Source organism: Erpetoichthys calabaricus, chromosome 1 (assembly GCF_900747795.2).
Source record: "Erpetoichthys calabaricus chromosome 1, fErpCal1.3, whole genome shotgun sequence".
In the NCBI taxonomy this organism is placed as follows: Eukaryota; Metazoa; Chordata; class Cladistia; order Polypteriformes; family Polypteridae; genus Erpetoichthys; species Erpetoichthys calabaricus.
In genome coordinates this window covers 292,005,215-292,031,598 of record NC_041394.2, presented here as the reverse complement: position 1 = coordinate 292,031,598, position 26,384 = coordinate 292,005,215, and the positions used below count along the sequence as shown (strand labels likewise).

The window sequence follows — 26,384 nt, the reverse complement described above, 5'->3', positions numbered from 1 at the left end:
TTTCCTGTAAAACTGCCTATTATTTCAATGGGACTTCTTGTTTATTATAAGATATCTTAAAATGTATTTGAGATATCTTGAAATGAGCAGGAAGTGATGTTGAGATATCTGAAAATATATTTGAGATATCTTAAATTGTATTGTAGATATCTGAAAGTGCTATTGAGATATCTCGAAATAATTGAGTGTCCTTTTAAATATATCTTAAAATTCATTTTAGATATCTTGAAATACAATTTTAGATATCTTGAAATACATTGTTAGATATCTGAAATAGAGCAGAGACCCATTTTAAGATATCATGAAATTAATTTTAGATATTTAAAAATGTATTTCAGATATCTGAAACAACAATGAATTTCAAGATGTCTTAAATGCTTTTTAAGATATCTAAATTATATTTTGAGATATCTTAAAATAACTTCCTTCTCATTTTAAGATATCCCAAATTCATTTTGAGATATCTGAAATGCATTTTAAGATATCTTAAAATGACTTCCTGCACATTTCAAGATATCTCAAATACATTTCAAGATATCTCAAAATCACTTCCTGTGCATTTCGAGATATCTTAAATGCATTTCTAGATATCTTAAAATAGGCAGGAAGTTCCATTGAAAGTATAAGAAATTTTACAGGAAGTGATTTTAAGATATCTGAAAATGTATTTGAAATATCTTGAAATACGCAGGAAGTTATTTTAAGATATCTGAAAATGTATTTCAGATATCTCAAAATGCACATGAACATATTTCAAGATATCTCGAATTGCATTTAAGATATCTTGAAATGCATTTCATATATCTGAAAATGTACAGCATATCACTTCAAGATATCTTGAAATCTGTTTGAGATATCATACAATTCTTTTTAGATATCTTAAAATAGATGTATTTTTAGATATCTATAATTCAATTTAAGATATCTAAAATGCATTTCCAGATATCATAAAATGTATTTTAAGATATCTCTAAATGTTAATTTGGCTTGCCATAAACTCCTGTACCACCATCCCACCCCAGTTTAGAGATGGAGTCAGTCAAAGTATATGTTTTAAATGTTTAAACATCTGCAAAATGTAAAGCAAACTAAAACTTTGAAGTAAAAACTAAATATTTTTGAAAGGCAAGGCTACCTGATATTTCAACCCCTCCTTAAACTAATACTTATAGATCATAACTGGTACTATTGCTCGGTAGGCTTCAATTCCATCCATTTGTTTTCTGTACTCACATTAGAACACTGGAACAATCTAGATGAGAACAGGCCATTCAGCTCAACAAAGCTTGCCAGTCCTGTCACATCAAGTCTAGTTATGAAAGTCCCTAAAGTCCTACTGTCTACCACACTACTTGGTAGCTTATTCCAAGTGTCTTCGGTTCTCTGTGTAAAGAAAAACTTCCTAATGTTTGTGTGAAATTTACCCTTAACAGGTTTCCAACTGTGTCCCCGCATTTTAAACACTTCAATCATGTCTCCTCTTAAACTCCTTTTTTAAACCTAAAAAGGCTTAGCTCTTTTATTCTTTCTCCTAAGTCTTTCCATGTAGCCCTGGAATTAGCCTAGTTGCTCTTTTCTTCACATATGCCTATACAGAGGTTGGATAGCTGGAGTTTATCCTAGAAAACAATTCTGGATGGGATGCCACTCCAGAACTGACTATACCTCATGCTCACTGCATTCTCCCATAAAATGCACATAAGACCTGAACATCTTTGGTAAGATTTATGGGAGAAAAGCAGAGCTCTTGAAAGACACTTGGAGGATGTACAAGCTCCACATTGAAAATGACTTGCTCACTCACATTTGGGTCCCTGTAGCTCTGAGGTGACAGCACTAACTTCGGCCCTAATATCATACTCTAATGTCATACTTTAAAAACTTCATTTTGTTTGTCTGTATTTGTTGAAAAAATGGTTCCCGTAAGATATACCCAGAGGCACATTAATAGAGCACAGTTACTGATGTACATAAACAACATAACATTGTGGATTCTGTCATGGCAGCACTGCAGCACTATATTCCACTTTGAAGCAGGCATTATGCCTTCAGGGGTTTTCTGCAGGAACTTTATTTTCAGGAACTAATGACTTCCTGTATGATGTAGGCCCTTGGCCATCTTGTGGTCCCTGGGCATTTTTGTGTGTTGTGTTCCCACTGCACAACAGGAACTGTAACCTTTATGCACATTTAATATGATTTGTGTATAAGAGTGATGCAAAGCAAAGTATGGCATGATTGGGAGTACGGGGGACTTACTACTTCGATGACGCACATGATGTGGCAGAACAGAGGCAGCTATGAAAAGTGATGTGGTGCAAAGTATGACACGATTGGGAGTTCAAAGAGATTATTGCTTTGATTCGGTGCCTGGTGTGGCACTGCTTCTCACCAATAACTCTCCAAAGTCCAAACTACTAAGAGATTTGTAAGATGACACCAGTGTTTGTGGTCAGCCATTCAGCACAATTCCTCATCTGAGCCCCACCCATGATAGTTCCTGGTTGAATAAAACATACATACCCTGGAGTAGAAAGTAAAAAAAGTATCAGGAACTACAGTGCAAATAGCCCAAGTTCCTAGGTGGGAGTGCTACAGAAGGAGATTCAAAAAAGTCCCTTGTTGCTGAAAAACGTTTCTGCAGTTGGAAAGCCTCTTTTGAAACATGTTGAAGTTGTGGGGAGTTGTGTTAATGAATAGAAATACTGAGGCTCCATCTTTTGTCTTTACATCCCTTACTTTGAATCAGTCAGGACTGCACATCTTGACATTAAGGTTGCTGTTTAGTTCAACAGCATCATGAACAGCAGTTCAACATTTCAGGCTCTGGATTGCTGCTCATTAAATCTTGTGTAGCCACTCCTTTACCAGTTTTAATTGTTTCATCACTCTGAGCCAGTTTTACTAGCTTAGCTCCGCTTCTGTTTTGTCACATTGACAAGTACATTTGTGATTACGCAGGAACAAATCAGAGTTCAGCCTTCTGAGGCCTTCTGCTGCTTTCACTGCTGGTCATTGCATCCTCCTGAAGAATTATATAGCACTGTTGGATGTTTGCATACTTCTCATTTTGTACAAAGTCAGTTTAATTTGAAGAAAAAGAAGTTGCAGCTGCTCCACCTTCATTCTTTTATTTTTTTTAATGCAATTTATGTAAAAAGGCATAAAACACAATTCACAAAAGTGACATAACCATGGGTTTCCAAGTAGAAAATCCAAATTAAAAAGAAAACACTCAACTAACTTCCACTACCTACATTGGTGAGCTATGCGGCAAAAATGGACCAATATAATACCTCAGATATAGTAAAATAATAGCAAAGATCTAACAAGCTGTTTTATGATATCACAAACATGGGTACCTGGCCTTGCCTCAGGTGACAAATGTACAGGTGCAGTCACTAAATAAATTCTGCGGGGATTTTTGTGTTGAGCCACTTTGATATTGTAAAATAATATTCTCTTAGGTCACATTACAAATGCATTACATTATACAATTCAATATTAGAGGTATGAAAATAGATCCATGTAACGATTCACATCATAAAAAATGAAAATTGAGTCACATTTTAAAAATTGAGGTTTACCGTTCAGCTTATATATTCTTATGTCTCCAGCTGTTACTGCAAATTACAACTAAATATACTTTGTAAACATAATAGGACATGTTTTTAAACACAATCTTATCTTTATTTTAAAAATGTTTCAACATCTCTAATATTTCCTTGTACACGTCGAAAACTTGTCAAAAAGGTCCTAATTGTCAAGGAGTAGCAATGGGCAGAATTTCGTTCATGTTATAGTTCATTTGGGGTCAATTGTTGTTCTTATACAAAGGCATAGAAAACAGTATCCATGCCAAATAAGATTACATTAAGGAATTATTTTAAATATTGAATGGATCTGTACAGTGCTTTTGATTATTCCTTTAAACAGCATCCCTGCAACAACTACTGCTTTATTCTCTTTTTTAAAATCCTTGAATTGTTTGAAATTTGGCATGTGCTGTTTTTGCAATCAATGTTTTTGCTTGGATACAAAGTAAAACATCCATCCAGCCATCCATTATCCAACCCGCTATATCCTAACTACAGGGTCACAGGGGTCTGCTGGAACCAATCCCAGCCAACACAGGGCGCAAGGCAGGAAACAAACCCTGGGCAGGGCGCCTGCTTACCGCAGGGCACGCACACACACACACACACACACCAACTACACACTAGGGACAATTTAGAATCGTCAGTGCACCTAACCTGCATGTCTTTGGACTGTGGGAGGAAATCGGTGCACCCAGAGGAAACCCACACAGACATGGGGAGAACATGCAAACTCCACACAGGGAGGACCTGAGAAGCGAACCCAGGTCTCCTTACTGCGAGGCAGCAGCGCTACCCACTGCGCCCACCGTGCCACCCCAAAGTAAAACAGATCAGTTCTATTTTATCCTTTTATATTATATTGTATCAAGCCATATTAGATTGTATCATCTCCTAAAAAAATCCTGGGAAAATTATTATATTGCATTGTTTCCTCATTTATCAATACTGTATTGTATTGGTTTTTAAACTATGGACCGTGTTGTGTGAATTTGGTTTGTGCTGTACTCAATTGGAAAAGATTGTGTTTGGTTTGAAGAGTGTTTTGTGATGGGTCACCCAAATGAGACCTGCGTCAGAGATTCTCCAGAGGGGTTGGTTTAACTACTGGTGGCGATTTTTCAAGGGACACAAAATCTCCCAACCTCACACCTTGGAGATAACTGTCAGGAGAGATTATTCAAGGGAGACAAGATTAGGGTCACTGTGATTCTGGGTCTTGAAGACAGAAAAAATGCAAAATTGGGTCATGAGAAAAGAAAAGTTTAAGGACAACTGCTGTAACATATCATTAGTAGGTCAGAGGGTTACACCACTATGCCATATATTCCACTTTATATAGAATACAATAAAATGCTAATATTTTTGTACAGCGCTCTTCACTGATTGCAGGAGCAGAGTGCTTTGAACAATTCTCAGTTTAAATACAAGTATAGATTATACTAATTAATAAATACATACCGTAACTGTTACACATATAAATACAGATTTGTTAAAATAAACAAGAACCATGCTGAAACTGATAAACATGAATGGAAACCAACAATATCTGTCCATTAAATAATTAATGAATTATGGCCAGTTGACAATGAAGGAGATTAAAATTTTAAAAGAGGAAGTCATAAGTAAAGTCGCAGTTTTGGAGAACTCAGCCAAATGGCTGCCTACCCACTCCTGGGTTTTCTATTGTGGAGTTCTGTGCCGGCTATCAAATCAGATAAGAGAATCCTTCAATCGAGTACTTTATATATCCAGCGCTACTCTAAAATCTCTACTGTGGGCACCACCACAGAATTCACCATCTGTCTTAATGGCTGTCTGGAAGATGGCTTACTGTTAAGAGTTACAAAGTCTGGACCTCTTACCTCTTATGTCTGGACTCTGGACCTCTTACATCTGGACTGTGGACCTCTTACCTTTTACGTCTGGACCTCTTACGTCTGGACCTCTTACCTCTTATCCCTTATGTCTTGACCCTGGACCTCTTACGTCTGGACTCTAGACCTCTTACCTCTTATGTCTGGATTCTGGACCTCTTACATCTGGAATGCGGACCTCTTACTTTTTAGTCTGGACTCTGGACCTCTTACGTCTGGACCTCTTACCTCTTATCTCTTACGTCTTGACCCTGGACCTCTTACGTCTGGACTCTGGACCTCTTACTCTGGACTTCTTACCTCTTATCTCTTACGTCTGGACCTCTTACGTCTTACCTCTTATGTCTGGACTCTGGACCTCTTACATCTGGACTGTGGACCTCTTACTTTTTAGTCTGGACTCTGGACCTCTTACGTCTGGACCTCTTATCTCTTATCTCTTACGTCTTGACCCTGGACCTCTTACGTCTGGACTCTGGACCTCTTACTCTGGACTTCTTACCTCTTATCTCTTACGTCTGGACCTCTTACGTCTTACCTCTTATGTCTGGACTCTGGACCTCTTACATCTGGACTGTGGACCTCTTACCTTTTACGTCTGAACCTCTTATGTCTGGACCTCTTACCTCTTATCCCTTACGTCTTGACCCTGGACCTCTTACGTCTGGACTCTAGACCTCTTACCTCTTATGTCTGGATTCTGGACCTCTTACATCTGGAATGTGGACCTCTTACTTTTTAGTCTGGACTCTGGACCTCTTACGTCTGGACCTCTTATCTCTTATCTCTTACGTCTTGACCCTGGACCTCTTACGTCTGGACTCTGGACCTCTTACTCTGGACTTCTTACCTCTTATCTCTTACGTCTGGACCTCTTATGTCTTACCTCTTATGTCTTGACCCTGGACCTCTTAGTACACATCAGCTTCTTGCTGGATTCCAGCACTTGGAAAATTTGATCCTGCTAGCTGTTCCTGTTCCCCACTGTGCCCAGGGTTCTTGGCAGGGGGTTGAAGTACAACTTACAACTGGTTTTAATACCAGCTATAGTACTTTTTATATTACAGGGATTTCAGCTTTTTCCATTATTAGTATTGTCACATTTTGTGCTATTTATCACTGCCTCAACTAAATTATTGAATTTTGTATTATGGATTTTAACTATATCGTCTTGCTTTGGCTTTTGAAGGGCAAGCAGTAAAATCTAATGGTTAAGGTGTTTGTCAATAAATCACCAGGCTTTCAGTTCAGCTCATGCCCCTAATTCACTGTGTAACCCCGTGTGAGTCATTTAACATGGCTGTGCTTCATCTGTAAAAAAGACATACAGTATGTACACATACGTACCAAAGCTCTTTACTTGAAAATCATCTTGGGATCACACTCACAATAGAAAGCTTTTTTTTGGAAATGTTTTAAAACTGAGATACAGTGGAAGCTGCTGTTGACACTTGCCTGATTATAAGTGATTATATCAGATTTAAAGGACTGCTTGTACACATGATACTTCTTAACTGACCAATACAAATCAGATACATACAGTAGAGGAGAGTTTCTTTGTTTCTGCTCATTAATTGCTCATCATCACTCACCCTGTGCTTGAAGTCGTACCACTTTCCACTGTCTCCTTGAAACTGCCAGAGTGGTGTTGAACCTCCAGATGGAACAGTAAATTGCTGGCGTGCTGAGGAAGGCCTGTTTGAAATCCAAAAAAAAATAAAAAATCATTAATGAAAATCTCTTTTGAATCTTTTGGGGGAATTGCTCAAGTGGAAATTCTTATTGAAGAATCCATCCTATTTATCCATTCATTTTTGGGATTCACATAGGCCATTACAAGGATTTGTCACTTGCAAGGCAGAAATAGGATGACAATTTATTAGTAGGTACACCTGTACTCAGTTATTCTGGATCTACTTAAATTATGGGCAGCAATTAAACAGACATACTAATCACTGGGAGGAAAATGGATGCCAGAAAAGCCACATGACAATAAGAGAATGAGAAAAAAGAATCTTTACACATATAGTGACTAGGGTGGGAAGTCAAAGGAGGTCCTTAGACTATTTTTCTGGACAACTCAGATTATTTACATGCCAACACTTGCTCTCACCTAGCTAATTTAGTATTGTGAGTGAAAATCAGAGTTATCTGGACGAAAGCACGGGGAGAACATACACACACTCTACAAAAGAGGCAATTAAAGGTAATTAAATTGGAAATCAGACATTTTCAACAAACAGTTGATATGTGTATATACAGTGATCCCTCGCTATATCGCGCTTCGCCTTTCGCGGCTTCACTCCATCGCGGATTTTATATGTAAGCATATTTAAATATATATCGCGGATTTTTCGCTGCTTCGCGGGTTTCTGCGGACAATAGGTCTTTTAATTTCTGGTACATGCTTCCTCAGTTGGTTTGCCCAGTTGATTTCATACAAGGGACGCTATTGGCAGATGGCTGAGAAGCTACCCAACTTACTTTTCTTTCTCTCTCTCTCTCTCTTGCGCTGACGTAGGGGGGTGTGAGCAGGGGGGCTGTGTGCAGCTGCTTCCTGAAGGACAGGCTGCACGGAGCTTCGCATACTTAAAAGCTCAAAGGGCACGTATTGATTTTTTTATCTGTCTCTAGCTATCTCTCTCTCTCTCTCTCTCTTCCTGCTCCTGACAGAGGGGGTGTGAGCTGCCGCCTTCAACAGCTTTGTGCCGGCGGTGCTTCGCATACTTAAAAGCCGTATTGATTTTTTTTTTGACTGCTTGCTTTGCACTCCTTTGAAAAGGAAGATATGTTTGCATTCTTTTAATTGTGAGACAGAACTGTCATCTCTGTCTTGTCATGGAGCACAGTTTAAACTTTTGAAAAAGAGACAAATGTTTGTTTGCAGTGTTTGAATAACGTTCCTGTCTCTCTACAACCTCCTGTGTTTCTGCGCAAATCTGTGACCCAAGCATGGCATTCTAAAAATAACCATATAAACATATGGTTTCTACTTCGCGGATTTTCCTATTTCGCGGGTGGCTCTGGAACGCAACCCCCGCGATGGAGGAGGGATTACTGTAAATATATACACACAAATATATATTAAGTCACAGTTCACTTGTTCTCCTCCATGTAGCTAGCCATAGACAACAGATGAGGTCTTCCAGACACCTCAAAGAATTCAATAAGGCAGCTGGTAGTACATGGGAGAAGAGACAGCCTTATGAGGTTAGAATCACTCTCAGGAGCCATGGCTCTGTACACGGTCACAAATCACAATAAAAGGGGTGAGACATAGAGCCCAGAATTAATTTTTGGATGATAAAGAAGGAGAAGCTCCATCTAGTACCACATGTACCTACTTCACAAGTCTAACCCAGATATCAGGGGAAACCAAATAATGCCATTTTATAGGGCTGTAGGTCACCATTAAGAGAAGACTTACTAAGCTCAGGCAAACATAAAAAGATCTGGACTCGCTATCTTAAAGGAATACTCCTCACAAAAATTAGCATCAGTTACTTTCCCTGTGTTGTCTGTAGCAATGGCCAAGTAAAACTTACAATCTCAAATTTTCATGAAAAATGGAAATAAAAAGTTTTTAATGTAACAGGCTACAATTTGGATCAGTGGAGGCAAACGCTGAACAACAGCAAACAATATTAATATTGTTAAACAATATTATTATTGAGAAAAATCCCAAATTTCTCATATCGCATAGTTCACATGCCAGTTATTAATTTGTATACTTACAATGTCCACACATGTAAAATATAAGGCTAAGGCTAATTAAGGCTAATTCAAGCTTTTAAAACTGGAGATGAGGCCCTTGACCAATGAAAGGTGTGGAGGCAGGCCTTCAATTTAATTCAAAATCTCAAGGTCACAAAAATGTCCCTTAGACTCTCCACTCTTTAATATTGTGTCTAATGAAATCCATGTATATGTGGCACATAACAAACTGTTTCAGACAATGTACAGTTAAAATAGAGATTGCTGTGTAACAATGCATACTTAATGATTTACCGTATGCAGATTCATTGTCTTGTACATGTTGTAACAGTGAATTGAGGAAAAGGAGCATTGTATTCATGTTTGTACACATACAGTATACACATTGTCACACATGTATGCTTGGGAGAAGGCTGATAGGCTCAAATAATGTAGTTTGTTAGCCGGACCATGGGTTGGCATTGCCATCTGACCCACGCTCCTTTTGTCCCTCTGTAGACCAGCTGATTCTATTCTGGCAGCACTGGGTACAATGTGGGAAACAGTATTGGAATGGGAGCTAATCTTTCACAGTATGTGATTCTATATATGTTCCAAATCATATCATATACTATTGCTGAACAGTAAAACAATCACCAAACACTTTTTAACTCCAACCTTTTCCCATAAAGTTTCAGCTACAGGTCTTTGTGTTATTTGTTATGGAAAAATATCCAATGAGAACTTATTGGGGTCATCAACACAGAAAAACTCTAGTTCAAAGTGGATCATCTATTCTACTGTATATGTGGGGAGAACAGTTTCCTCTAGCAAGTCACATTACCACTCTAGCACAAACGGTTCCTGGACCTATTGAGGATGAGTGGGCATGAAAAAAGAAGAAAAAAGAAAAAGATGATTTTGGCTGAAACCATTTCCAGAGGGGGCAGCACACTGGCAACCCTTCTGGGGCTGCATCCTGCCTTGCATCTGATGTTGCTCTGGCCTTGCAACCCTCAACTGGATTACACAAATTTCATAATAGATTGGTGGACTATTTCCAGGATTATATCCTCTTTTAGGGTCACTATAGAGAGAGTGAATGCAATGGGATCCTTCTGGCTGCAAGCACAAAATTAAAGTGCCAATAACACATGTCTTACTAGAAGTCCATAAATAATACCTACCTAGGTTTGCTGTCTTTCCCAGATTTGTTTTTACAAGCTATAAACTTTGGCCGACGAACAATTTTTCTTTTATGTCCAGATGTCAGGTTAATTTGTTTCATTTCTGTGGAAATAACAGAACCATTATAAAAGGGACTGTGCCACATGGTGTTTATCTAAAACATATTTAAATATCCAAACGTTTATTGGTACACATGTTCAATAAAATTCATACAAATTTTGACAAGACCTCCTTTAATAGTTACCAGTACACAGAGTTTTATATCTTTGTTATTCTCCACACCTACTTAAAGAATGAAACAGAATGAAGGTGAAAGCCTGTGCCTGTGAACTTTGAATGATACTTCATATTCCTATCATGAACCACATCTCCTGGCATTTTAATGTACCATATTTGGAGCATTGGAAGGTTGAGTGACTTACCAAGAGTCACAAAGTAAGTCACAGGCCTGGACAGAACCTGCATTCTTGTGGCCTGAGGTCCAGTACCTTAACACTAGAAGGGTTGTGGACAATGCAAATGGGTGTTGTGTTTTTACATTTTTTAATGATTTTATCATTGTTCATGTGAAGCTCCTGTACTTTTCTTAACAGCATGGTAAATGCTCATGTTGTTGTAACTATAAAATTTTATTCAGAACACGGGGTTGATTCAATCATTATTATTTGTTTTATATAAAATCCTCCCAATTACCACCACAAGCTGTCCCATTAAACGCTTGAACCCAATGTAAATTGCTGTCCCTCTCCTCTGGCACACACTTGACCGCAATTCTGCATCCTTTTTTCCGCTAGAAACCCTCTCCTGTTGTAGTCGTTGACATTTTCGAGCATTGTTGCCCTAATGTGAATTGCTGTCTCTCTTCTGCAGACAGTTAGAAAACAACCAGAAAAAAAATGTCACAAGGGTGCTGCATGCAGGAGCAAACAGTTAATAATGATCATTCAGCACTAAGCAAAAATCAGTTTATTTTATTTATTTATTTATTTATTTCAAAAATCTAATGTGGCAAAGTTAATATTTATTCTTCATTATTTATTTGTTTGACAATAAATGTCAAGCAAGCAGTCACCTAAAACACACACTGCATTTTAAGTGAGTGTTAGCTTCGATGACTGAAGAACATTGCTGACACTGAAAAGGCTCTTTAAAATTGAAACTTTAAAGCTGTAATAATAACAAAAGTAAAATCAGAACTGTGGTCCTGTATACAAAGATTAAAATACAGAAACTTAATGAATGTTTGACAGCATTACATCTAAGCTTTCTGTAAAATGTACCAGTCTATATGTGAATTGCTAACTACAGAATTGTTCTCAATCAAAAATTTTGTTTCTAAAAGTAAACATGCCTTTTTTCTCTACTCCTTCTGTAAAATGTGGCTATAAATGTATCATTAATTCAATCAATAGAGTTTGTTCATGTTTAGAGCTCTTCTTTAAGGGCTTTCTCAAAGTGCTGTGACAAGTTCACAGGGACAATACAATTATAAACCTTTCAACTTAGTAACTACACAATATACACACACATAAAGATATAAATTAAATTAAACAAGCAGTAACACATAGAAGTTTCAAACTATTTTAACATAAAAAGATGACCTAACAATATATATCAAATTAACATTATTGTTGAACTGTGGCACAACTGACAACAGAGAAGAGGAACACAAAAATTCAGTCGGCAGCATCCCTGGAGAAAATAAACTTCTGGGGGGTCTATGGTTTGTTATAAAGGACAAAATCAGTCCTGGAGACATCGGCCACTCCCTATTGGGCAAATGCATAGGCCTGTTATGCTGGGCTGTTGAGCAGAATTTGGACGACCACGTAGCTTAACCTTACTTTTGAAGTTACAGAAATCCATAGTAAATCCATGAGTTAGAAGTCAATTCTAATATATTAAAATAAATCAAAGTAGTGTATATACATATCAATTTTGCTCATTGTAAGTAGGATAACTAAAGAAATAACTCAGAAATCTAAAAAACAAGGTTTTAAGTCTTGGAAAGATGGATCAATTGAAAAAAAAGTATCAAACCTCGGAAGTTTAATTCATATTGGTTTTGTCCAATTGTGAAAAGAAGTCGTCCTCTACTTCGTTGTTGATAATGATTTTCAATGTCATCGCTACATGGGGCTGAGGAGTTACTGGTACTCTTGGAATTCTGTAAAGGTCAAATTAAAGGCAAATTCAGTACATTGTACAAGTACAGTACAGTCCACATGGCCTACCAGTATATAAAAATAAACGATCTGCAATCTAAAGAAATAGCCCAGAACATTCTAGCACTGGTCTTCTCGCTGCATCAAGGCTGTACAAAGAATAAGTTCTCTAGGATCATTCTGCCTAAATCTGTCTGTGATGGCCACTTGGTTCCAAAATTGATATGCTTTACAAATGAAATGCATGCCATTGTTTTACCTTTTATTTAATCAGAGTTGAACACCTAATTCGAAGTTGCCCTTTAGACCACTTTTCCACTCACCAAATCAACCAAATCACCAAATCCAGCTGATGGGCTGGATCCACACATTTTTCCTTAGCAGCAAGAACAATCACTGAGATGTTTCTTATAAGTTAATTACACCAAACATAACAGTGGATATTTGCATACTTAACCACAAGAAAAACATATTTGGGAATCACTACAGTTTGGATCATTTATTTTCTGTTTTGCATGTCTACTGTTTGAACATGTATTACTTCTTGCCACTGTTTTATAGTGTGCAGTCAACAGATTCTTTTAAAATTTGCCTACACATCGTTCTTTGATACAGACTGAGCTTTCTAAGTAACTGTCACCATCCCAAGCACGAGTAAGTGTCCATAATTCATCTGGAGTCAACTGTATCAATGGGTTAATTTTTACAAAATACAAAACAAAACAAAACAAAAAGTATCAATTCAAACTTAAGTGAGAGTTTAAGAATGGGCTACAGATAAGTGATATGAGAGAATATTTCAGAAAAAATAAATAAATGCAATGTGAAATGTGACAATAAATAAAAATGAAACACAATGTTATGTGAACATAAATAGCTGAATGCCTCCTGAATTAAGTTTTTATTGTTTATTTCTTTATGTATTTATTGAATTATTTGTTTTTTTTAAATTATTTTTATTGAAATTATTAAAAGCAAGTAACATTCCATACATTCAAACTTAACAAAACTAAATTCATTTCATCCCCCCATGAGAAATAGAGAAAGGAGGAGAATCCTTTTCCCCAATATAAAAGCTTATTCTAAAATGTTATTGATTAGTTCCTGCCAGGGTTTAAAAAATGTTGAACAGATCCTCCTAGTGAGAATTTGATTTTTTTCCCACTCATCAGTTACCCACTGACTTAAAAGAGGTGGGATAGGATTCTTCCAGCTGAGCAAGATAAGTCTACGTGCTAATAGTGAAGTAAAGGCAATTACAGTTTGTTTGTCCTTCTCCACTTTAAGTCCATCTGAGAGTACACCAAACACTGTGATTAGTGGATTAGGAGGGATTGTGACGCCAAGGCTGTCTGAAAGGCATTTAAAGATTTTGGTCCAAAATGATGTTAATTTAGTGCACGTCCAAAGCATGTGGCCTAGTGAAGCTAAAGTTCGATTGCAACGTTCGCAGGTTGGATCTTGCCCTGGAAACATTTTGAACAATTTTAAATGAGACAGATTTTAAAAGATTTTAAGTTGAGTAATTGTAAGCTTTGCACATATGGAACTAGAATGGATTCTGACCGTGGCTGCCTTCCACCCTTTTTCTGAAATGTTGATTATTTATTCATTTATTTATTTCAGTGACACAACACACAGCATGAAATGGTCAATAAAATGAGAACTGTCATTTTCATCTGTCAAAGTTGTACGGTGTTTTGATTGGTGAATCGTCTGTAGAGTGGGTGTAACCCTTCAGCCATCAAGGGCCACATTTGCAGCAGACATCAGATGCTGACTCCTTATGATGAATTCAGAGCTTCTTGAATTCAAGTAGCCGCTTCACGCAGTAATTGTGGCCAAAAGTTTCTTGTACTCATATTCACCAGAGATTTGTACAGTCACACCTCTTAACATGGGCTTCAATGACAGTTCACCAATCAAAAACAATCCACACAATTGCCCACCCTCTCAATTTTGTCCGGTGAAAGTGGTAGTTATCATCTAATTGTGTATTTCACTACAGTACACTGTAGTACAGACTACAGTGTTACTAATACTTAAAAAAATGGGACGTGAAATCCTCAAGTCTTGCTAGAGTCTCGGCTTACAAGATTTTGGCCTTAATCTTTTGCTTATATAAATTAGAGTGCTTCATTCTCATGTTTTGGTTTATTCCTTTTGGTTCTTTCACTGTTTGGTAACATCTCTGACTAATCTCTCTCCTTATCCGTTTACATTAAATATAAAACATTTTCTTTTGAAAATGCAAGTTTTCCATCTAGGCAGAATAACCAAAATAACAAAAATAGCTGTGAATAAGAGTTAATTAGGAAAGGGCAATCACAGAGACCAGCCCAAAATCAGTCTTACATTGTTACCAAAAGATTTGCATTCAGTCCCCAAATCAAAACAATACTCAAAGTTAGGACAAAACAAAGTCAAAACCAAAAGTAAAAAATCTTGAACATAAACTGTTCAATAAACTAACTTTCCTGTGCCAGCTTCATTCCTTTATTTAAGAAAATAAAGACTCTTTCAGAACATGTGGCATACTCTTTTCAAAATGGAAGTTGTAACAGCATATGCATGCACACACATAACCTGCATTCCTTAGTGATGAGTGCTAGAGCCCCATTTGAAAATGGTGACATATGAACTCATATCCAAAAAACAAAGTGACAGATAAAATAAATAAGAATTAAAAAATAAATAAATAAAAGAGACATGTGTTTTTACCAAATCTTGCTGAATCAAAACAAAAACATTAAACTTGAGCCCCTCAGGCAGGCTATACGGTACAATATTAGAAAATAAACTTAGTGGTTTGCCCATAACTGGTAATACCTAGCAAAATAATAGCAAGAAAAGGAGGAATCAGGAGTATTTGAGAACAAATGCTGACAGTTACCTTCTCTTCGAACAGAATCCAGCGACGATTAGATCGACAGTACCATACCCACATTGGTTTTAGTGTGCAGTCTTCAAAGGTCTTTCGACGTATTCTTAAATTTCTTTTATTGACCCGCATTTTGTTGAAATCTATATTAACAACTCTGTAAAAGAAAAGTTCAATCAAACCTTGGAAACGGTAGAATATTCACTCAAACTGTTAAATTAAAAGGAGCAACAATGTGGAAGATCACACTTTTTCTCATTGACTGGACATGGAATATCTCATCCCAAAACAAAATAATTTTAGGGCCTATGACTTTTGTGGTTAATGTATTCTGATACCAGAGGCAACCAAGTTGGAATTATAAGAATCTCTTCAAGTTGGATATGTGCTCCTTTTATTTTGAAGGAGTAATTATTTTTTAAGAAGGAGCAGCCCAAACTGATGTAGGCAAACTAAATTTGAAACTTTGATAGTGTTATAGGTCAGTGAAAACAGTATGCCTTTATAGACGGAATTCATCAAATGCCATCTGTCTAAAGGCAGCAGAATGATTAAGACTGCTGCTTCACAGATTCCCCATATTGGGCTCAGATCTCACACTTGGTTATTGATCGTGTGGTGTTCGCCCATTATACCTTTGTCTATGTATGCTTTTCCTCCAGGTGGTCCGTTTTACCTCCATCATTCCAAAAGGTATGCGTGTTTGGTTAATTGGCACTTACTCCCACTGTCCAAACACATGCAGTTAGGTGAATCAGCAATGCTAAATTGCCCTAATGTGTGTTTGGTGTGTGTGTGTGCGTGTGTGTGTATGTGTTTGCCTCTCAATTGACTGGCACCCTGTCCAGGGTTTGTTCCTGCCTCGTGCACTATGCTAGCTGGGACAGGCTCCAGTCCCATTTCCCAAATACCCAGACCAAGACCCTGGTGTGAATTAGGCAGTTTAGAAAATGACATGACATGAATCTTGTTCCACAAATGACAGTACTCTAAGGTAGTCTGGTACTCCAAGCAGAGCTGTCCTCCATCCTGCATCCAGGCTCTGCCCCAACTCTGTGACCTTGAACTGGATATTGTCAGTTTAGTTTGTCATGGTATGCATTATATCCGTCTAGCCAACTACCAAGCTGAATTGTGATTGTTTTGTAATATCATAAGAATATAACAGTTTCCTTTGTCAAAGGGACTCCATTCTACCTGACATATTTGTTGCAATTCTCTTTGAATAGTACAGGAGGGGGACTGACTTCTTAATTCCCTGCACCTAGAACAATGACAAGGAGGCTAAAAATCTACTAAAGCGATTAATTTAGTGCTACATTACACCGGAGATGATTGAGCAAATGTAGGACAGAAAATACAAATAAGATAAAGTAAAACCTGCTGCCTATCTGGGCATCTCTAAACTGGTCTTAAACTTATCTCTTTTTGGTGGATTTATGTACCTACTTGTCCTCCTCAGTCCCACTTACAATAGCAAGCTATTCTTTACCCTTTGCCCCTCTCTATCTCTCTTTATTATGTATGAGCTTGGCCTCTGTTCCTCTTTCAAATTCTCTGCCCTGACGCACCTCCTGATGTTAGACTCAATAGTTGTTTAAATCACACCTAGAGGTTATTTCCAGAGTCAGCAGTGCTCGCTATAAATCCTGGAATTGTGGCACCATAGCTCTCTCTGGCATATCTGCACTTCTGAGCATTAGTTTCTAGTTTCTCTTGCTGCCTTGCAGGTGGCCTGCTCTCTGTCATAAATGGCTGCATTTAAGCCTTTTTCAATATGGGAAGACAGTACTATCACCCAGATATTAGAGCCTGGGTGGACACTGTATCCTTCATGTCAGGATGAATCAGTACCTGAACTGTAGTCGTGCCACTCCAGTTGCCAGAACATTTATAATGCATGCTTGTTTCGATCCCTACTAGTATTTCAGGCTTTCCTTTTTGTCCTACGACCCCTCTCCCATACCCCCTTTTCTTTCAGGCGATTCCTTACACACCAGGAAACCCATGCCACCACTTACCCATATGGTGTATTATATAGTTTAATTCCCTTGGAATTTGGCAGTGAATACTGAGCTTCAATGACAAAGTCATTTTCAATATTTTTCCAACCATCTCCACTGTTTATTTGCCACTGATACGGCTTGTCCTTTGTTCTTCGTGGCTCTATAAAAGCATAAAAGTATTTCAGGGACTTTACTGGGACTCAAGTAGTCAAACATTGAAAGTGTGAGAAAGGTATGCATTACATAACGATAGCTAGTGTCCAAGAGCAATTGACCAAAATCATAAAATACAACTTATGCAGCAAGCTTTCCAGTGCTTTTCTGTGTATCTTTCATTTCTTTTTATGTTAACTATTCATGTTTTAGAAAACAGAGGTGTGACTGAATGTAATCTGGAGGCCAGTTAGTTTTTGAAGGTGTCCAAGCACAATATAAACACTTTTCACATAGTTCTGCATCAGAATGTGCTAGACAAAAAAATAATATAATATGCAAATGTATCCTTTTATCCATCCATTCATCCATACTGGCTTAGCCAGTGTATAGTCCCAGGGACCAAGTGGCTGTTTCATCAGCATGAGGCCCAAGGCAGGACGCAGTACTGGACGGGGCATCGAATCCTTCTAAGAGCACCCTCACTCATACAGGGCCAATTTATAGGGCCAATAAAACTAACATGTGTCTCTTTGGGACACGAAAGAAAAACTATACTTCCTCAAAACATGGAGATTTTACAAAGTAGGGCTGTCAGACCGAATGTGTCTATTCAAGTATAATTGAAATATATTAAAAAAAAGAAATCTTTAAAGGCAAAAATTGACATTTGAATGTGAAAGAATAGTTATTTATTTAACCTCACAGTAATTCTGACACCATCTTACTTCAGACATATGCAGTATTTTTAAGTTTACCTCTGAGTAATTTATTCAATGCCTGCACCTGCACTTCATTCCACTCCAGGCGGTGCTGGGCACTCCCGTTAATATATTTGTAGTAAGCTGACAAACCCGTGTCCCAGCCAGGATGAATTCCCTTCCCATACCTAACCAGGAGGCCAACAAAATGTACATACATATAAAATGTATGTGTGCAATCCAGCAGACAAGGATGGGATGCCAAAGGACAAAATGAGTGAAGCATCCCGAACAGGACACACATATGGGACAATGGGCGACTATTAGTATTTTTGAATGGTTAAGCTTATATCCTCATTAATACAACAGACAGTCGTCTGCTTCATAAACACATCTCTTCACAATGCATCTCAGGTCAGATTCTTGTACCCCTATCTCTGCTCTTGATCAAAAGTTGTTCTAAGAACAGGTTTTCAAACACTTTCTTCAGCATTGTAAAGGTATTGTTCATGTTTTGATCCCACTCATGCACCTAAACCTGATATCCCTGATATGCTAGAACTGTTACGCATACTGTACATCACAGCAGCAAAAGCTGGATTTCTTTTTCATTAAGGGCAATAGAAAATTACTTCCATATTCCCGAGTTCCCTTTTGTTATGATATTAGTTTAAGCAAGTTTTTAAAGAGCATTTTCAGTATCAGCAATGCTCATTTTAGCTACCTAAGCCAACACACACAGTTTGTGTCTTATATGGTTGCTGACTTTACATACATGAAAAATATATATTCTGATCAGCTGTATTACATTTGTGCTGCAACTAAATAGAAGAAAAAAGTGAAACTGAGTTTAGTTTAGTTTCATATAGTTTTATTTACATGCCAGCTTCTGCTATGAAGCACTAATTTGGGGCCTACACATACAAAATGTCATCCACTAACTGTGTTTGTGTTTTTTAAAGATTACTAGGAAAAAGGAAACGTGAATGGATGATGACTGTTTTCAATGAATTTGAGCTATCATCAATGATTTTGTCGGGATTCCTTAACTTATTTTACAGTGTTAACTGCTCTCTTTGATCATGTCACTTTATGCCAGTTTACAGTTCCTTTATTGTGAAGGATATGTTTTCATGTGTTAACATTTCCTGTATTTGAAAGCTGCAGTTTTCACCTGCATATTTAAAGCAAATGTGGTTGAGTCATAAGCATTTAATACACTGCAGGTCAGCCACAAGTTAAAATGTAAAATGTTAATAATATGATGAAGATATATAAAATATTGTATTGTAAATATTGTATACATTAGAACAAAGTACCCAAACACTGATAGAATCTATGAATTCCACAGGGACCAAATTAGAACTTGAACCCACTGTTTCACATCCACTCTACAGTACACAAAAATATACTGTATATAGTATATATAAAAGTAAATCATTACAAAAATATTTCAGTAACTGTCATGATTTTGGATTTTTTACCTGTGGGTTCATTTTTGATCATTTTTTACACATGCTAATTGTTTACTTGTTTCGTTTTGTTTTCATCATAACATTGTTTGCCGATGTCATCATTTAGTATGTACTTTATCACAGCTCCCACCATGTTGTTTTTTCACAGTGAGGTTCATATCTAGTCATGTGAACATCAGCATAGTGACAGGTAACATTATTAGATTCAGAATCTAAGATCACAGCACAGTTACATATACGGATGCCTTACTTTTGAGACTTTCTGCGTAACATACAAACTTTGGCATATTGATTTTGTTCACTGTTTTCTCTGTTAAGTCAACCTCTGGCTTTGTTTTTAGACATATGTTCCTTACCTCTTAGAACATTCACTACAGTGATGATCTTGGAAATGTATTTTAAGCCAAAATATTTTACATTACCCTGATTAACTGTCATTTTGTATTTGATCTCAGGATCTCGGGCTTACAGTACTCCAGCTCTTATTGCTGTTCTAGGCAAAAGCTCCTTATCATCTTTGGGGTTTAGGATCTATCATTAAGATGTGCGCTCTGTATGAGGTGAGACTTAACCTCTGTAAAGACTTCCAAATTTATGACAAAAATGAGGTAGCAGCAATCAGTCCAAAGCATCCAAGTTTTGAAGAGACATGACTTCTTCTTCTACTTCTTCTTTAGGCTACTCCCATTAGGGGTCCACAGCGGATCATCTTCTTCCATATCCTTCTGTCCTCTGCATCTTGTTCTGTTACACCCATCCTTTTGGAAATTTGGATTGTTGTCCGCATATAGATTTGGCAAAATTTTACACCGGATGCCCTTCCTGACGTAACCCTCCCCATTTATCTGGGCTTGGGCCCAGCACGAAGAAACACTGGTTTGTGAGAAACAAAACAAGAATCTACTGCAAGTGTAATACTACTCATCCATGCACTGTCTGAGCACACTTTTTCCTGTGAATGTTGCATAAGGAACATGAACAGGAGCCTGCTCACACACCAATCTAACTTAAAATTACCAGCAGCCAGAAATGCATTCACACAAAAATTGAAATGCACACAAACACAGGAAGAAGTCACACACCTAGCACAGAAATCATCCCAGCCTATAATCCTCCTAAAGTCATAGTAATATATAGTTCATAAATACAAATAGTTAGTGAATGCTATTAAAGGATATGTGCCTTCCCTGCATCCTGTGACACTAAAATTGGACAAGCAGTTTCAGAAAATGAATGAATGAATGATATAAGTAGGAGGTAATATGGTACATCATAATCCTAGGTGAGCAGAGTTTAGAATCCCAGCAAGTTTCTGACTCATCCCTAGGTTAGTGAAAATTTTGTGCACTTTTCTTCTTCCCAGTGTTTGGTTTTGCTATGCTCCTAATGCTGTTTAGCTCCTTGGCCCTGCTGCCCTTACTGGAAAAATGGACTTGATTAAATGGATAAACAAAAGTGGCAGTCAAACTGTGTATTTTGAGTAACATGTAGGAGCCCCGATTGTACTCTTGGCACTCTTATAAGCCACAAGTCATAGATAATGCAGTGCTGAAGACCTGAAGCAGCTAGGACAGCCTCTATGCACACAGTAGACACATAAATACCTGTGCTGTATGACACATCTGGACTACAACCCGACTTTCTTACCACTAGAGGAACGACTTCCTCTGCTTTCATCCTCACTAGAATCCGAACTTTGTCCACTTGGTCTTCTATGTTTCAGGACACACATTGAGCCTCTTTTGCATCTCCCTTTGAAGTCGTATTTACAAACATGAAGGAATTTGCACTTCTTTCCTTCTCTGCAGTCCCCATTATTGTAGAATTTGCATGGCTGTAAGGATTATATTGCAGCATTAAACACAGCATACTAAGTGACCAATGACAATAAAAGAAAACGAACCATTTTGAAGCTGAAAAAACACAGATCAAGGCACAGACTATGCAAACACTGAACAAAAAATTAATGTCAGAATAGGAATCCGCCACACAAATTAGACTGTACAATAACAGCATAATAGAATAACTAAAAATGATGCATCTCATGATTTAAATTTTAAATATAGCATTTCCATATATACTGTATACATACTGTATGTGTGTGTGTGTGAGTGTGTGTGTGTGTATAAGGAAATGCTAAATGTTACATTTTAAAATATATCTCTCTATTATAATAAAAAAATCTTGGGAAGAGAGACGAAATGTGATTTTCTCAGAGAGATGCTTTCATGTCCCGTGAGACGAGACTTTGTGCCAAGAGATTTACATGCCTGTGGCCGGAAATAAAAGACAAAGAGTAGATGACAAAGTAGAACATCGTAAAGAATTCAAAAACATTAGCACGATACATATGCAGAGCAGGTTAGAGATAATGGAAGTATGAAAATTTGAGAGTCTCAAAAAAATGATAGTACAGATCACATTAGCACAAACAAACGGAAATTATTACTTGGTGAAATAACGAAAGAGCGAAAAGAGATTGAATATATTGTTTGGATTTAAACTTTAAGTAGGAGACTTGTAGATCATTTAATTTGTGTTGCCATCAGGGAAAAGTAGTGTTTCTTCCCAATGAAGAGGCGTATCCATGAGAATTAAAAGATTTGTTGTTTGGTGAAAGTGAAATTTCACGAAAAGAGAGAAAATTTCAAGCCCTGTGAGGCAAGACTTTATGCAAAGAAATTCTGAAAGGTCCTGCCCACATCTAAAACATTTACAACCACGCGCACGGTTCAATCATTTCTCATTTGTGTGAATGCTATTGTCAGACACAGTGCGTGTAGAGAGAAAGAAATGATATTCACTCATGGGCAGTTATACTATGCATTGTCACGATGTAATTCCAAACGCGGATTCAAAATTGAATGTGATATTCACAAAAACGTAACAGCGAATAGAGATTGAATATATGAACATAGGTGATATGACAGAAGTATGTAGATATTGTTTGGCTTTAAACTTTAAGTCAGAGACTTGTAGATCATATACTTCAGGGAAAGTTAATTAACTGGAAGTCCTACACTTAACACGGGGACGCAGAGTCAGGAGAGGAGATGGACAATGTTTGCCTAGGATGAGTGGAAGAGAAACAGAAAAAGGATTGTGCTGTTCCCCTAGTGGCCATTTTATATATACAGTCGCTCCTCCAAAACCCCATCTTAAACGGTGATACAATGAGAAACAAATACAGTTTTTTTTACCTCCTCTTCACTCGATCAGCTCCTGGATTGCTGATCTGCATCTCACACAAACATTTAAAAGCTTGCACAGTAGCTGTCATACTCTTTGTCTTTCGTTTCCGGCCCCAGGCATGGTTAAATCTCTAAGTCTCGTCTTGTGGGACATATATATGTAAGTTTTAAAATAAACCCGATTTAAAGCGTGACAAAAAAGTGACCTAAAAAGGTCACATAAAATCGTTGCACAAAAACATTGCACTTTTAGGCTTAGGATTTTATATATGGAGAGTAGATTTATACAGTATATCACATCACATCTCACCTGTTGCACTTTGTTCTCATCATCTGATTCAGAACTGGCAGTGTCATCACCATCACTCTCTGACAAGTCGCTATTTTCTGTGTCATTGAGCTCTTCCTCATTATCACAGCCTGCAGAGTTTGTCCAATATCCAGAGTCATCTGGGACTGAATTGTCATCTGCAATATAAACCCTACCACATTAGTGGGCAGATGGATGGATGGAAAGAAGACTTTAAGCACTCTAAGATAGTGACAACAAATCAAAAAGGAATTCAGACATTTTAAGCCTTTTTCCTGAAACCACTGCAACCTTTAGAAACACCATTATGCTTATTTAATAGAGTAAGAGTGAAGAAAATGCTTATGTGCAGGCCTGTCAGTAACTCAGTTTAAAATTATATTTATTTCTTACATATTCTTACAAAACTCTGAACTCTTGCCTGCTTTCCTTGTTTCCATTTCAAAGATCAATATTTAGGTGCATAGCCTGGAAGCTACAATGTACAGATTTTGGGCAAGGAATTTTTAAACTCTTTTTATAAGCAGTTCTGAAACTTTTCAAAGATAGGAACAATTCTGCACAATAGGGGGCTCCTTACAATGAAAATAATCCTTAACATATCATTACATTACATACATTAAAACAATATTACTTAAGGCAGTGGAATAAGTAGTTGATAAAATGAATGAAATCACCTATCCTTTTACTAAAACTGCTTAATCATGTCTGCGTCATGAGCGGAAACAGGTACAGGGATGTTGTCACGGCAGGGCACAGTCACAGTCAATCCTACCATGCTAATTGTGAGTGTTGAATTAAATGAGCACAAACTTTAGGATGTGGTTGTCAACCTGGAGTGCTCAGAGGTAAACCAGTACAGACATGGTGAGAATGAGCACACAACCCTTGCTGGTGTATATATATATATATATATATATATATCTATCAGCAAAGATTGTATGCTCATTCTCACCATGTCTCACCATTTTTCTGGCACCAGCTGCCAGTGCTGCTAGCCATTTTGACTAAAATTGTCTTTAATATGCTGATTGCAACACTTTCCGCCACACTCTTTTGCTACAATCATAAACAATACACAGATTTGTCCTACAACCATTTCAGAATTTTATTTATCCTTCCCTGCCCTTCAGCATTTGGACTGATGTTTGGCCTGGTGTTTGTGGGTTCAAATCCTGCTCCTGACACTTCACCTGCCTGGGCTCCAATTGGCAAAGAACAAAGGTAATGTATCCAGTTGTCTGGCAGATGTTGAAAGTTGCCATAAAGTGTCAGCCTTATATGTAAAGTCTACTAAACACGAGCGACAGGTGTTGCTTTACTTGTGCCCAGAAACTAAATTATTTTGATTTCCGGGTTCTGAAATGATTATAAAATGTTGTTTATATAAAATGTGTAACAGCACAATCTAATGATACATGTTTATTGCTTAATACGTGCATTTTAACAATATACACATCAAGGTGGTGTATCGGTGAAATGATTGACTACTCAACTGTCAGTCATTTAGCCCAAAAATTACGGCATTTTGTTTTCTTTACGGAGGAAAGGAGGTAGGAGAAAAGTGACTGTGCAGAATGGCTGAGCTCTTAAATAATACAGGTGGTTTTTATAAGGTGTGTGTGTTACGGATGTGCTGAAAGGAAGGCAACGGTGTGCCTGTGACATTCTGAGCCAGTTTCACCAGCGGAGGTTTCACGTTAGCTAATATGACCGACACTTCTTCACTCACCCGTCAAATGCTGTATGCGCACGCATGAACGGAGTGATGGTTGGAATGCTGATTGCGGTGTTATTGACAAAGTCCATATTAGTTTTTATTATCTTAGTAATACATCTTGCCTGAAGAAGGGGCCTGAGTTGCATCGAAAGCTTGCATGTTGTAATCTTTCTAGTTAGCCAATAAAAGGTGTCATTTTACTTAACTTCTCACCTCATATTATCTTGGTATAGAACAATGTCGCTCATGTATTAGGATACAGTAAACTAAGTAATTAAAATGTGGAGTGAACCGCCTGACAGAACAGTGTATCGTCATATTTGTTAACGCCTGTCCAATCTGTCCATTGCCATATACGGGTGTAACAACCGGTAAACTGACGCCTATCCCGGACCGGCTGCCAGTCCATCACAAGGCGCACCGACGCCCCCACCTACCCTCACTTTTTCTGACAGACATACCCTGCCGATGTAACCCTACTGAAATACAGCTGTGAATTAAAGGACTCAACTCAACGAACAAGACGACGTATCGCATCCGAGTATTCGAAAGGAAAGCAAAAGTTTCTCTTAGGTCAAAGAAGACGAATAAGAAAGAATCATCTGAAGTGTCAGCAATTTGTAAACACAATTTGACAACCACATCTGCTGAGAGATCATAGCCTCGGCAACACTGTTGTACCCACGAGTACACTTCTAAAATGAATTATTAAAACACGGAGATCGGCTTACCCGAGTCGTAATATCTAGCCGCCATCGTTCACAACTCTGCAGGGGTACTCCAGAGAGCTTACTGCGCGCTTTCGCTTTCATTTCAAGAGAAGTGTAACTTTGCTTCACTGTATGCGGTGTTTGACAGCAGCAGCGGCATTCCTAACCGCCCCAAAGCTCGACTCACTCACCTTACAGGCGGGCCTGACTTGAACTTCCGCCCAGTACGATGCCCGATCGCGCTTTACGGTGATGGACGACTTTTAGAAGTCACTTATTTCGTGTCATTCCTAACCCAGTGCTATCAGTTCTGGTCCAAAATGTATTTATGCCCAGGAATCCCAGTCAGGGAGGAAGAAGCGATCAGACCCAGAAGGAAGGACCAAAAGGTAGGGAAAGAAAGACATTGCTGAAGGCTTTTAATTCCCAGGCACACTAGATGTAAACAGCCCTGGATGTTGGTGCCTAGTAGGAAACCAGCAAGGCATGAGATGCAGAGCAGATCTGCTGGAGTCACTGGGTGCTGGGAGAGGGTGCTGCAGGCAGACAAGCTCCTTGTTATAATGGTCTTCCATGTGACCTGCAAGTGCTTCCATCGGGCAATCACCCTGGCACTGGAAGTACTCCCGGGTCCATAATAAAAGGGAGTGCACTCCCTTATCCAGGTGAGTCGGAGCTGGGAGGCAGGGAGGCAACATTTGACTGGAGCGGGGCAGTG

At 38.0% G+C, this 26,384-nt stretch overlaps 1 protein-coding gene across 1 annotated transcript in view; it reads right to left on the bottom strand.

Moving 5' to 3' along the window:
- si:ch211-244b2.4 (uncharacterized protein LOC541512 homolog) overlaps positions 1-25,788 on the bottom strand; it is a 29,418-nt gene extending 3,630 nt beyond the window's left edge. The window contains exons 1-8 of the mRNA XM_028816654.2: positions 25,688-25,788; positions 23,237-23,394; positions 21,383-21,569; positions 17,422-17,566; positions 15,413-15,557; positions 12,395-12,521; positions 10,354-10,456; positions 7,066-7,168 (exon numbers count right to left, since the gene is read on the bottom strand). Coding sequence (XP_028672487.1) covers positions 7,066-7,168; positions 10,354-10,456; positions 12,395-12,521; positions 15,413-15,557; positions 17,422-17,566; positions 21,383-21,569; positions 23,237-23,394; positions 25,688-25,712 — 993 coding nt within the window. The 5' untranslated portion in view covers positions 25,713-25,788. The remainder of the gene's footprint in view (positions 1-7,065; positions 7,169-10,353; positions 10,457-12,394; positions 12,522-15,412; positions 15,558-17,421; positions 17,567-21,382; positions 21,570-23,236; positions 23,395-25,687) is intronic.
- Positions 25,789-26,384: the final 596 nt, after the last annotated feature.